The 14,754-nt window shown below is 45.9% G+C and overlaps 1 protein-coding gene across 3 annotated transcripts in view; it reads left to right on the top strand.

Moving 5' to 3' along the window:
* The first annotated feature begins 3,572 nt into the window (after positions 1-3,572).
* SPI1 (Spi-1 proto-oncogene) overlaps positions 3,573-14,754 on the top strand; it is a 139,802-nt gene continuing 128,620 nt past the window's right edge. For 2 of the 3 annotated variants that reach the window (XM_068260676.1, XM_068260675.1), the window contains exons 1-2: positions 3,573-3,837; positions 12,996-13,025. In XM_068260676.1, the coding sequence (XP_068116777.1) occupies positions 3,805-3,837; positions 12,996-13,025 (63 nt within the window). In that variant the 5' untranslated portion in view covers positions 3,573-3,804. The remainder of the gene's footprint in view (positions 3,838-12,995; positions 13,026-14,754) is intronic. The other variant, XM_068260678.1, reaches the window with a different exon arrangement.

Below are 14,754 nucleotides of genomic sequence, written 5' to 3'. Positions count from 1 at the left end.
AGGATCATCCATCAGGCAATCTAGGCAGGTGCTTGGGGCCTAGTGGATGTCGAAGGGCCTCACCTGCCACCTTCTCTGACCTCTCCCCACTTCAGCTTACCAAACAGACCACAATGGGGCCCCAAATCTACTACCTTGCCTAGGGCCCCATTACATCTTAATCTATCTCTGCTCTCTGATCAGATTATGATCTCAGAGGGATCTATCCTTTGCCCAGTGTATGGCCAGCCTTACCTTCATCCCAACGCAGAGGCAGTTCCAGCAGCAGGGGGTTACACACTAATTGCACATGTCTGTGTGTGAGGATGACTGTGGTAGCTGTGGTCTGGGGGGAATACGGGGCGGGGGAAGCTGTCTGATGAAGATAAGACCCACAAGGTTCTGCTTCAACTCCTTTGTCTGCACAGAAAACCACAAAGCTGGAATGCTATCGTTTGCTTTGTGATAGGAAATGGATTACAGCTTGTGCTAAATAAGCAAAAAATACTCGAATTGACGGACAATAATAGAAAAAAAAAGTTCCACAAGGAGGCAAAAAAAAAAATAAAAAATCATGAAATTCCCAAAATACGGAATAAAGGCAAACCAGTCTTTTTTTTTAAATAAAATGTAAGGGTGCGTTATTGTTGTGCAACCTAAGCTGTGTTGCCGCGTGTGAATGCATCGCCTATACAGTTGTATGGGCATGTTCGCATCACTGTGCTGTTACAGACCACTTTATCTATACACATTTCCGACAGCGCATTTCTGGATAACGCACAACGCAAACTTTAGTTAAAGTGAACCTCCAGACTAAAAATCTACTAATCTAATAATCACCTAGGAGAAAAGGGCACATGGGCCAAGGTGTTAAAATATCACCTAGGATACACCTTCTCATAAAATATAGTTTAAACCACCAGCAAGCAAGAAAATACTCTAAATAACTGTGACAGTACTTTTCACCAACTTTTGGGTACTTTTTAAATTGTAAAATGCTGAAAAGTTATTTAAAAGGATACCAGGGCCGAATGAAGGATGAGAAACGGGGGGAGAAGGCATATAATGTACTTTCATCTATCCTGATGCCCACTGCTCCCCCCATTCTCATCTCTGCCCACCCCCAATCTTACCTCAAAGCTCCCCACGGGCATTCTCTTCCGGGCCGCTGAAGTCAGGCCTTACTGCACAGACGCTTGCCGGGCTGCATGCCTCCTACAGCGCCCACAGCCGGGAGCGCAAAGTGCATGCATATGGCATAGTCGCAGCATCATATGCATGCACAGTGTGCTCCTGGCTGTGGGCGTGCATTGTAGAATGTGCGCAGCCTGGCCAGCGCCTGTGCAGTAAAGCCTGATTTTCGGTGACCTGGAAGAGAGTGCTACGAGGCTTTTAAGTAAGATGGGGGCAGAGAGGAGGACAGGGGTAGCAGTGGGCATTAGGATAGATGACAACCCCCCCCCCATTTCTAATTCTTCATTCACTCTGGTATCCTTTAACCCTCCTGGCGGTCTATTAAAAACCGCCAGGGGGCAGCGCTGCCGGTTTTTTATTTTTTTTTTAAAATCATGTAGCGAGCCTACATGATAGCCGCTGCTCAGCGGCATCCCCCCAGCCCCTCCGATCGCCTCCGGCGATAGGCGATCAGGAAATCCCGTTCAAAGAACGGGATTTCCTGGAGGGCTTCCCCCTTCGCCATGGCGATGGGGCGGGATGACGTCACCGAGTCATGATGTCTAAGGGAGTCCCGATCCACCCCTTAGCACTGCCTGGCGCTGATAGGCCAGGCAGCGCAGGGGTCTGGGGGGGGGCCCTCTGCGGTGATGCGGATAGCGGCGAATCGGCGCGGGGTGGCGGCGATCGGTGTGCTGACGCAGCTAGCAAAGTACTAGCTGCGTTCAGCACCAAAAAAATTTACGCAAATCGGCCCAGCAGGGCCTGAAAAAACCTCCTGCGCGGCTTACCCCAAACTACGTTCGGGGTTACCGCCAGGAAGGTTAAAGAGAAGATGAAAATCATCCCCTAGGAGATAATTTAGGAGAAAAAGTTAATTGCATATGGGCCACAGTGTGTAATTATGCCATTATTCAATTCACTTTTCTTGGAGGCTAGGTGCACACATAGCAGAAACGCTAGCATTGCAGTAAACGCTGCATTTTTGCCGCTAATGGAAGTCTATGGGCCGCAGGAAAAAAACGCATATCAAAAACCCATGTGCGTTTTCAAAAACGCAGATTTCGTTGCATGATCTTCAAAAACACAGCAAAAACACACATAATGGAAGTCACTGGAAACTGAATAGTATGCGTTTTACCTCCATTTTTCTATGCGTTTTTGGAAAAAAATTGTTTTTTGATGTATTTCCGCTTCCTATTGTCTTCCTATTGATTTGCATAAAACGCAAAAGAAAAACGCATACAAAACGCATGTTCCTTTTTACATGTGAACCACACAGGCTTAAAGGCTCCCTGCACACTGCAAATCCGTTTTGCGACTCCGATTTGCAAATCTGATTTTCCCTGAATGCAATCAACAGAAAAGCAATTAAAAATCGGAATCGGATGTAAAAACCGATTAAAAATTGGAATCGCATGCAGTGTGCAGGAAGCCTCAAACGCGTGCAAAACGATTGAAAAACGCGTCTGCGGTAAAAACCGCAAGCGCACCAAAAACACAAAAAAAAAAAACCGCACACATCAACATAAAACATGACATAAAACGCAGCTTTTTATGTTATGTTATGTGCGCACCCACCTTAAGCTTTTTCCTAGGAGATCCTTTTTCATCTGTTTTATCTTTGTTCTGTTTAAAATAACTTTTCAGCAATCTGTAATTGAAAAAGTGAGAAAAACTAGGTGAAAAAGTACTGTCAGATTATTCTGAGCATTTTCTTTCTTGCTGGTGACTTAAAAGGCATTTTATTGGTAAGGTGTGAACATTTTTCATAGGAGAAAACTTATGAGAAAGAGTGAATTGCAAATAACTTTTTCTCCTGAAGTTTCTCCTAGGAGATAATTTTTCATATTCTTTTTAGAATAACTTTTCAGCACTTTGCAATTGAAAAATTACAAAAAAAAAGGGTGAAAAAGTACTTTAAAACTTATTTTGAGCATCTTCTTAATTATTGGCATATGGGGCATTGGCCCATATGCAATTCACTATTTCTCTTGACTTTTCTCCTAGGAGATACATTTTCATCTTATATTTAAAATAACTGTTCAGCACTCAGTAATTTAAAAAGTACCAAAAAAGTAAGTTGAAAAAGTACTATCAAAATTATTTTCAGTATTTTCTTGCTTGCTGGTGGCTTAAAAGACATTTTATTGACAAGGTTAAAAATATCACCTAGGAGAAAACTTAAGACAAAAAGTTTATTCCATATGGGCCATTGTGTTTTGTTGTTGTGTGAGGTGTAGTGTATCTATTTTCCATAGGCAATTTTCCATAGAAAAAGCAAGAGGGAGTGGAGCAAGGTGACAAATATGTTGCTACTACACAAGAGATCAGGGCACTATCAACCCACTAACAGCCAGCTTAACCCTTGTTGTCATGCCAACACATCCCATTACATCCCATTGAACATTTTGCCCAGCGTTCCTCTTTAACATACACAGCTGTTGTATTCAGACAGGTTAGAGCTACAACTATGGAGAAGTTGTGTCCTGCAGTTGTATAAAGGAAGTCAGCACACTTCCCACTTAAATCAAACGATTGTTCTCAGTGTCTAACTAACAGGCTGATAGCAAGTTGATCTGGGCCTGAGGATTACCAATAGAAAGCACAGTACCTGGGAGAGAGCACCTGACCAGAACTGGTACCAGCAGGATGAGCTGCCAGTGGAATATTGTTTCTTACAAGGTAAGGGCTGAGCTTTCCCTTGATCATTTTCTTTGTATCCATACAGGAGCTGATCTGTCAAAAGATGGTGGCATTGCACTGAGCATCCAATCAGGTTTCAGTTGTTCAGAAATGTGGTTGCTATGGGCAACTGGTCCTCTTCTCCTCCAGTTTTCTTGGCACCTATCCTGAGGGCCACTCATTGGTTTTCAAGCACACCCAAAGTGAGAGGAATAAAGAGGCCGACATATTAATTTCTTTTTTTTTAAATACGGTAGTGCAAATTCTCTGCCTGAAATAGTTTTAGTCATATAGCAAGCAGGCAGATCAGATGTTTCTGATAGAAGTCTGACTGGATTAGTCTCATGCTGGTTTCAGGTGTTTGATTCAGACACTACTTATGCACGAAAGAGCAACAGGCCCACCTAATGTCAGCTTCAGCACCTTGGCCTGGCCTCTGCAATCTAGCCAGGAGGAGTGTCCCAGAATCCTCTAGTCTCCTTGCAGCTGTCACACTATTATCTGCAAGAACTGGTGAATGCTCCCAAGCCATTTATCTGTCATCTTGTGACTAAATATCCTGTGTTGTGGGCAGCCAGCAGTATACAGTGTGGGTTGGGGTAGAGATGTCTCAATCTTACTCCTGCCCGCAAATGTCCCTAGTTTTCCACTTTTATCTAAATTGCAATTTAATGAAATGCATAATAAGGATGAACAAATCATTTTTTTTTAAATCTGTGCCCATTGTGCAAAATGTTAGAGTTTATATTAAACAGTCCTTTACCGGATCAGTGAATAATGGCGCACAGCGCCAATGCATAAGAATGGCGCCGCATTAAAAAGATACGCTTATCGCTATTTATCGTTAGTACTGCATAATAATGGCGCACAGGGAAAAAAAGAAAAACGGCACACACTAACGTTATTTATCAATAGTGCCGTTCATTTCTCAAACAACAGACATTATTGCCCACAGTAACGTTATTTATCAATAGCGCCCTACATAAGCCAAACTGCAGTCGTTATTTAACTGCACAATGGTGAATGGATTTAATGTAACACTGTAAGGTTAGGGTTAGGCACCACTGGGGGGGTCTTAGGGTTAGGCACCATCAGGGGGGTCTTAGGGTTAGGCACCACCACGGGGGTCTTAGGGTTAGGTACCAGCATGGGGGTGGTTAGGATTAGGCACCACCAGGGAGTCTTAGGGTTAGGCACCACCAGGGGGTGGTTAGGGTTAGGCACCACCAGGGGGGTCTTAGGGTTAGGCACCAACCGGGGGGGTCTTAGGGTTAGGCACCAGTGCCACCAGGGGGGTCTTAGGGTTAGGCACCACCACGGGGGTCTTAGGGTTAGGTACCACCATGGGGGTGGTTAGGATTAGGCACCACCAGGGAGTCTTAGGGTTAGGCACCACTAGGGGGTGGTTAGGGTTAAGCACCACCAGGGGGGTCTTAGGGTTAGGCACCAACCGGGGGGGTCTTAGGGTTAGGCACCACCAGGGGGATCTTAGGGTTAGGCACCAATAGGGGGTCTTAGGGTTAGGCACCACCATGGGGGTGGTTAAGGTTAGGCACCACCAGGGGGGTGGTTAGGGTTAGGCACCACCAGGGGGTGGTTAGGGTTAGGCACCACCAGGGAGAGTTTAGGGGTTAGGGATAGGTACAGAGAGGGTTCTGTGTGTTAACAATAAATAACAATAAGGCTTTAACGTTAAATAACAATAAGGCTTTAACGATAAATAGCGATAAGCAGCAAACGGATTAGCTGCAACACCATGCGCCATTATTCGCAGGCGCCATTTTCAGATGGATCCGTCATTTACAGTATGTCATAAGGAAACTCCATGAACCTTTGGACTGGCAATGGAAAAGGAGTAACATTTGTAAGATACCTTATTACCTGATGTTGTCAATACTCAATGCCATCTTCTATTTAAATCAGTCAGAAGATGATCAGATAATAATAATAATTATTATTATTTTTATATGTATTATCATGGATATACTGTAGTGCCAGCATCTTCTGTTCTGTTCTGTACAACAGCATACAAAGTATAACACTACAATATAAACAACTAGTGGACCTAAGCCCATTTAAAAACGGGCTAGGTCTGTCACTGCGCATGCACCCGCTGCACATTCCAGCGCACGCGCCATGCGCCCACCCGCCCGCACTACGCGCCGGCCCATCCGCCCTTTCGCCCATCATCGCTCGCCGCGCGTCACTCTCCCTCACTGTTTCTGCGTCCCTGCACATGTGCAGAGCGCATGTGGGACACGCACAGGGACATGGGACGCAGAGACAGTAGGGTTTTATTATAGAGGATACAATAATTAACAATATAACGCTGGGAATACTCCATCATTTTTTTCAGCAGATAGATGGTTTGATAGATAATTTCCGACATGTCTGATCTTATTTTCGATTGTTTTTCTGAACGATTTCTCATAGAAGTGAATGGAATTTGATAAGAAAAGATCAGAAAATTGATCGGACAATAAATTGACTGAAAAATCTCATTGTGTATTCCCAGTATAAGACAATGGTGGATTTCAGCTGATGTAGTTAAGGTGGCCATACTTTAAATGATTCCTGCAGCCAATCGACCAAGAGACAGATCTCTCTCTGATTGAATCGGATCAGAGAGAGATCTGTTGGCAGCCATAAACAGCAGGCCAATTTCCGATGAATCTGAGCATGAAATATTTTTGGAATCGGCCTAGTGATGCCGCCTCGTCGCCGCCGGCCCTGCCCCCTCAAATGTAAATGTACAATGCTCCACCCCACCGCCGGTACCCACGTTAATATTTTGCCTGTCTGGTGTCCACCACCTTTAAGGTGCCCACACATTACTCGATTTTGCAGGATGATCAACCTTACGATCTAATAATTTTATCGAATTGGGTGAGAATCAGTGCAATATGGCCACCCGATCGATCTTTGGATCGATTTCCGGATTCAATCGGTCTAAAGCATCGATCGGGTATGCAGTGGTAATGGTGTTCAATATCCCAATGCCCGTTGGACCCCCGACCGGTGTCCCCCAAAGTGTATGACTCCACCCCGCCCGTGTCCATGGCGAGTGTTGAAGGTTCACCAGTCATGCCGGGTCGACTCCTGGGCTCCTCCTGTGTCCAGCATCACTACGTGTGCTTGTACCATGTGACACGGGTGCATGCAGTTACATCACTACATCCGCCGTGTCACATGGTATAGGCGCTCGCTGAAGGGGGGGGGGGGGGCAGATGGTGGTGCTAGGATAGATCCCCTTTTGATCATATTTAATCAGAGAGGGATCTACCTGATGGTCAATCTGATGGCAGATTGACCTGTATATGGGCACCCTAAACAAATCAACTACAGATTTTATATAGGGCTGGATGATAACAGAATAAGTCTGGGAAAAGTTGCTTTTTATTACTAGCATAACAGGTGGTGTAAAAACTCAGCTATAAAGTTCATTTAAATACAGACAGTTCGATACTTACAAACAGGTTACGTTATGGGAGATTGTTTGTAAGTTGAATTTGTTTGTAAGTTGAGTCCTGTCCTAAAGGAGGTGAGACATAATTAAATGATTAACTTTCGGACAACTCTGGATTTAGACATTTAGCATAACCTATGTTTTTTTGGTTGTTTTCAATGTGCTATTAAAATGTTTATACCCCTGCACCACTAATCTTCCCTTTAGGCTAAGTTTCCACTGTGCCTCATCTTGTAAGACACGATGCTGGACAGCTGTGATACATCTCTCAGCCAAATCCCTCTAGCTGTGCCATGCATTGTTATGAGATTCGTACGGGTGACGCGAGATCATGCTGCATATCATCAGATCAGGGGCGTAAAAATAGACCCTGCAAGGGATGCAGCCGCAGAGGGGCCCAGATGCCTCTGGTAGCCCTGTGGGGGGGGAGAAGTTTTTTTTCACTGTCCTGAGAGAACAACTAAGGGTGCGGAGAGAAAAAGCTTTCTTCTCTCTGCACAGTTGTTCTAATGACTGCATCTGATAAAGAATCATAGAAAGTTTTACAGACAAAGATTTCTAGACAGTCCTTGTTCAGTGTTCTTGTAAACCATCCCTATTCAGTTTTCTGTACACCATGTATGTCTGTGTGTGTGTGTGAAAACATGCACATCTTATCACAAAAGCTAATGTAATTGATAGAGAAAATGTGTGCAGTGCCTCACTGCTGTCTGTTTTTATCTGCATGGGGAAAACACATCCAAATGTGCATTAGCCAATTTAATACCATTGGTTCTCTTTACCTGTGCAGAAAGTGTGTGTGTGTGTGTGTGTGTGTGTGTGTGGGGGGGGGGGGGGGTGACCCACAGATCAGCGCAGCAGTAGTGTGCGCTGGGCTTACCTCTTCCAGAGTTGTGTTCCCCGCTACACTCCCGGCTGTCACCAATAGGCCTCCTCAGCCTTCCTCTCTGTCCAAGTTCCCTTACATGTCACATGACTTCATGCAAAGTGCAGAAGACCAAAACATGGGCAAAGGCAGTGTCATAACAATAAGGGACAATAAGGGATGCACAGGTAGCAACCGCACCAGGGCACCTGGTCCTGAGGGGCCCTCTTTTAACCGCTCTATTAGCTCTTTATTGGTGCTAAGCTGGTAATGATCACCTCTGTATGTGCTTTGATTAGTTAATAGAGTGTTCTACACCTCTCTGACACTGCAGCTGTCCTTAGCAGATTAGGGGTGCGCCATTTTTATGTATAGAGAGCTTGAGGGGGGCCCAGTGTAAAACTCGTACTGGGGCCTAAAGCTCTTAAACTACACTACTGGGCAAAGGAGACCTAGTGACTGCAGCAAGGACCCAACAATGGAAGAGATAAGCCTACACCTGGGGGATCAATCTTCTTCCCCATAGTTAGGCCAAAGAGTGGGAGATATGCCCCTGCACTCTACACCAGGAAGTACAGTAGCAGTATTATGGAACTTGCAGAAGAAAAGGCCACTGATGGCCACTGCCACACTCAGCATCTCAAGACAGAGAGATACCGCCCCCCGACCCCCCCCCCCAGGGACTTATGTACATATGCTGGATTGTCATCTGAATCAATCGTGCTTGATCATTTAGGAGTTGGGAGACCCCACCCACCTCCTCGCTCTGTTCCCTCCTGTGGAGAACAAGAAAGAGTTGAGTTAGGGGACCCCATCCACCTCCATCTGTTCCCTGCTGTGGAGCACAAGAAGGAGGTGAGTTAGGTGACCCCACCCTCTTACTCCCTCTGTTCTCTCCTGTGGAGCACAAGAAGGAGGTGAGTTAGGTGACCCCACCCACCTCCCCTCTCTGTTCCCTGCTGTGGAGCACAAGAAGGAGGTGAGTTAGGTGACCCCACCCTCTTACTCCCTCTGTTCTCTCCTGTGGAGCACAAGAAGGAGGTGAGTTAGGTGACCCCACCCTCTTACTCCCTCTGTTCTCTCCTGTGGAGCACAAGAAGGAGGTGAGTTAGGTGACCCCACCCACCTCCCCTCTCTGTTCCCTGCTGTGGAGCACAAGAAGGAAGTGAGTTATGCTGGGAATACACGGTTCGTTTTTGAAGCAGATAGATGGTTAGATAGATAATTTCCGACATGTCCGATCTCTCGTTCGATCGTTTTGCCGCTCGATTCCTGATAGAAGTGAATGGAAAAAGATAAGAAAAACGAGCGGAAGATAAGAGAATCGACTGCAGATTCGAGCTGCGAATCGAGCGGCAGAAAGGAACCGTGTATTCCCAGCATTAGGTCAGCTCTGTGTTTATAGGAAAAGACTGGGAACTGAAATCTACCAGTTCCTTCCTGACTACATCCTGTGAATGATAATGAGATGGGGAGGAGTTGTTGTGTAGTTCATCCAAGCAGCATGTGACATTAGTGTAGGAAATCAGCACTGCGGCCCCAGCCAGGTAATACAAAATGAATAAAGCAAAATTATTTTCTATGCAAAGCAAAAAAACTCAGTACAGTGAGACTGACACAATGTGCATAAAAAACATTAATCTGAACCAAGACTTCAATGCATCAATTCTCGACAGTTGTTTAAAGAAACACCATTGTAAAAAATAGGAACATTTAAATATATGTGCGCACTAGGGAGGGTGAATGAGATGCAAATAATTTGAGTTGATGCAGGAGTATGCAGATTTTGTATGTAAATTTATGTAGCTTGAAAATGGCCCAATCGATGTCACCTTGGCAGGATTCCATTGGTCCATTTTTAAGCTGCGTAAATTTACATACTAATTCTGCATCAACTCGAAATGATTTGCATCCCATTCACCATCCCTAGTGTGCAGATATTTATAAGAAATACATTTCTCACAGATAAAAATGCACTTGAAATTACATTTCTCCTTGTTCCTGTCACGTAGGCCCCTTTTACACTTAATCAGTTGCAACTGAAAAAAAAGGTTAACTGCCACAGATGACTGGATGGTGATTCAGATTCCTGCCAATGGCTGCTACTGGCAGAGCCTACTGAACTTTTCCAAAACTTTACCCAAAATACCCTTCCATGATGCGTACTTGCGGAACTCATGACATTTATTTATCTACTTTGGAATAAAATTATTAGTACATTTTTAGCTTTACGCTTTCAGACGATGGCATCAGGGACAGAACAACAATGGTGCTTCTTATCTGTGTTTTAATCAAAAGCAGAAGTTCTCTCTAATTTCCTAAGATATGAGCAATAGTTACGATGTAAAATGGCAAAAAAAAAGTTATTTTAAAGAGAAGATGAAAAATGATTTCCTATGAGAAAACTTAGGAGAAAAGGTTATTTTAATAAGGGCCTGAAAGCAGTATTTTACCCACCCTTTATTTTTTACTTTAGGCATTGATAGCCTGTCCAGAATTCCAGCCTTCCTGCTCGATCACCACTGCCACGATGGTCATGTGACTTTAACCTTTAGCTGACCGCCTAACGGGTAATGGCGGCGGCTCGGCGGCTCCCTTGTTCCTCCGCAACACATATATGTGTCATCTTGCAAGGAATGAGATTTGACGGGAGCTTGGGCTCGCATGACCGCTTGCTCCCGTCAGCGTGCACAGCGAGCCCCAGTGATCAGCCTGCCAGCCAGTGATTGGAGCTGGCAGGCTGTTTTTTTTAACAATTATGAATTTAGTATTTATATAGTGCTGACATCTTACGCAGCGCTGTACAGTCTATTTTTGTCACTTAACTATCGCTCAGAGGGGCTCACAATCTAATCCCTACCATAGTCATATGTCTATGTATGTATAGTGTAGTGTTCGTATCGTAGTCTAGGGCCAATTTAGGGGGAAGCCAATTAACTTATCTGTATGTGTTTTTTTTTTACATTTCAGTCTTAAAATAAAATAACCTAAAAATAGCAGCAGCAATCAAATACCACCAAAAGAAAGCTCTATTTGTGAGAAGAAAAGGAGGTAAAATTCATTTAGGTGCTAAGTTGTATAACCGAGCAATAAACCATTAAAGTTGTGAAGTGACGAATTGTAAAAAAAATGGCCAGGTCACTGGGGGTTATAAACCTCTGGGGCTCAAGTGGTTTAGGGCATGTGACCATCATGCCATCATGATGAACAAATGCTGAGAGGCCATAACTGAAGACAGGTGTACAGTGGATAAAGAGGAAACAGAAATCAAGAAGGTACCGTATTTTTCAGACTATAAGACTCACTTTTTCTTCCCCAAATTGGGATGGAAAAGTCAGTGTATCTCATAGTGCATATGTATGGCCAAGCGTCATTCTCCCTGCACTCTTGCCGTCCTGGGGGGTTAACACAGTGTTCCAATTCTCCCACCGTAGCAGCTCTTCACGCTCATCCTCCATGCCCTCTGTTCTTCCTGGTTCACTGGTGCGCACATCATGCATGGCCTGATGGCACAAATGTGTTCGGGTCACGCATGACGTGTGCACCAGTGAACCAGGACAGAGGCTGCAGAAGAGCGTGTAGAGTGGCTATAGAGGGAGAACCAGAATGCTGGATTAAACCCCTGGATGGCCAGTGTGTGGGAGAGCGAGGAGGGATCTGCAGGCTTTCTGGGGGCAGCTATCCAGCTTTGGCAAGACCTGGGTGGTGGTGCCTTGTGGGGACAGCAACTTGAAAGTTTCGAGCCTCACTGAGGAAGCGGTGACCAGGTACAAGAAGGACATAGCCAAGGAGAGTAAGCAAGGCTGGAGAGGAGTGGGTTGCCTTCTTGGGGACTTCAAGTTGATGGGACAATCCTGTGTTGGACGGTGGTCTCTTCCGTGTTAGCGCATTCTCTATTGTGGAGCAGAAAATGGTCTGATTCTGCGGGGGAGTGGAATGTGTTGTGTAAGGAAATGCCAACCTGTACAAGCCTCACAATGGGACAGGAAAACGGGACTGTCAGTCCAAATGTGTGTTGTGTCTGCACTATGCCAGCTCTGTGTGTATGGCAGTGGTGGGATCACTGTATTGCCAGCATGGTATGTAGTGCTTCCTTTGCTTCTCAGCTGCTGAAACTAAACTCATGCAATGCAACACAGCCTGGGATGACTGCAGAGAGATGGATAAGAAACACTTGTTGTTACAGTGAAGTCTCACTTTTACAGTAGGATGTGCTATAAGCATAAGTGGTGTCTTCTTGTAATTTACCATTGGCAAAAATAACATCTTGGAGAGGGAGAAGCCTCCTGCAAAACAAGACCCCGCTCTTCCCACTAAGACAAGCACTAATACAAGGACTCCCTGAGAGGCCAATACTTTTTCAAGTGTTCCTACGTGTTAAAAGAAGAAAAACAAAAGGAGGCACCAAAAACAGTGTAAAATTATTAAAATACATTTAAAAGGCAGGTAAATGTTGTCTTACCTTCTCTAACTGCTGCAGTTGCCACTTATATTGACCTGAAGAAGCCATGAAACGCGTTGTCATTCTATGCTGATTTTTTGACTGTATATAAATCACTGGCCAGCTTCTTCGCTTCATTATGAACTCTCTGTGCCCAACACTGCAGCTCACCAGAGTATTATCATTATGAGACTCTATTGTAGCTTCAGTGCTGGCCACAGAGAGTTCATCTCTCACCAGCACTAGGTAAGGCCAGGTGATCTGTGTTTTTAGGGAAAGATTGTCTGCTGTCTCCTCCAGGCTTCTCCTTGAATGAGAATAGCATAGGGTGAGTGGTTTTGTTTTTTATATAATTTTTTTGAGTAAAATTGCATTCATCTCAACAGGAAGAGAAGCTACAGGAGCCAACCAGACAGGTACTGTACTTTCAATATATTTATCGTAAAAATGACAGATGTGTAATGCACAAAACGATCAGGGGCATTAATAGTGAGAAGATGACCTGGGGTTTCAATTCATTATTCCTTGTGTGATGGTTATCAGGGCCCTAGAAATACAATGGGGACTGCCCAGATGTTGGTTTGTAGTCAACAGGCTCTTTCCTCTAGGCTCATCCATTGGTGACTCACAGATCACAGTTACACAGCTGGCACGAGGCAGTCATTAATTAGGAAGTACTTTGGATGGACATCCCCTTTAAATGTTATAGCACGCTTTTTTTTTAACAATTGTGTACTAATATTATAAAAATGACACGTTGTGGGAGTTCGGGGAAACTTGATGGGATTTTGGTGCTGTCAGAATATATGTGACTATGACTATTCTACAAACAACATGACAATAGGTACAAGCAACTGATGGTTGTCAGTAGGGCCAGTTTAAGGGGACCCAGGGCAAACTTAAGCTCGGAGCCACCTCCCACCCCAGCCAACCCCCGCCCATTGGTCCCCAAGGTGAGTGGCAGACAGGGAGGTATATACTTTACCTGATTCTACACCGGCCCGGTTGCCATGGTTTCCTCCAACCTCGCCCTCCTCCTCTCTTCCTGGTGGTGAGACGCACGCACCACACCAGAGCGCCTTTTCCCTCCTTGCAGGCATAGATGTACTGACGTGATATCACATGCCTGCTATGACAGGAAGAGCGCCGCTGCTGCCGTCTACAGTTTGTGCATTTCACTATCATGAAGAAAGGAGGAAGCCGAGGCGGAGGAAACCATGGCAACTGGGATGTTTTGAGCTCAATTCCCTGGCCTTCAAATTCCCCAGACCTTTATCTGATCAAACAGATTTAGGATCATCTTGATGTTCAACAACTGGATGGATCTATCACTATGCACCTGTCAGAAACTATGGCATGACAATGCAGTCTGCCTGTTACCAGATACCTCTAGCAACCAAACAACATCTCTCATGGTTTCTGGTTGCCATCCATGCTGTCAGATATGGCTGGCTATTATGGATATTAGCAGATGGTCCAGGGGCGTAACTAGAAATCACTTGGCCCCCCTGCGAAACTTTGGATGGGCCCCCTCCCCAGGGCCGGCCCTAGACTTTTTGCCGCCTGAGGCAAATTTTGATAAAATTGCCGCCCCCGCCGCCCCCCCCTCCCCCCCGGGGGGGCGCTCTGGGGGGCCGCCGAGCTGGAGGGGTAGCTGGCAGGACGGGGGTATTGGGCCTAGCGGCGGGGAGGGGGGTCGGACCCCCCCCTCCCTCGCCTGGGTCCCCCGATCTGCGCTCCCCTCCAGCCTTAAATCGAAGCAGCCGCTATTAGTAGGCACGGGCGGGGAGGACTCAGGACTCACCTCTTCCCAGCGTGCGCTCCACTGACGGTACTTCCTGCAGCGTTGCAGGAAGTGACGTCAGTGGAGCGCACGCTGGAACGAGTAAGAGGTGAGTCCTCCCCGCCCGTGCCTCTTACAAATAGCGGCTGCTTCGATTTAAGGCTGGAGGGGAGCGCAGATTGGGGGACCCAGGCGAGGGAGGGAGGGGGGGGTCCGACCCCCCTCCCCGCCGCTAGGCCCAATACCCCCGTCCTGCCAGCTACCCCTCCAGCTTGCCGGCCGGCTCCCCGCACCCACGGACGGGCGGGTGCCGCCCCTGGAAATTTGCCGCCTGAGGCAAAAGTTTCACCCCGCCTCATGAG

This window comes from Hyperolius riggenbachi, chromosome 11 (assembly GCF_040937935.1).
Source record: "Hyperolius riggenbachi isolate aHypRig1 chromosome 11, aHypRig1.pri, whole genome shotgun sequence".
In the NCBI taxonomy this organism is placed as follows: domain Eukaryota; kingdom Metazoa; phylum Chordata; class Amphibia; order Anura; family Hyperoliidae; genus Hyperolius; species Hyperolius riggenbachi.
This window is presented reverse-complemented; position numbering and strand designations above follow the sequence as displayed.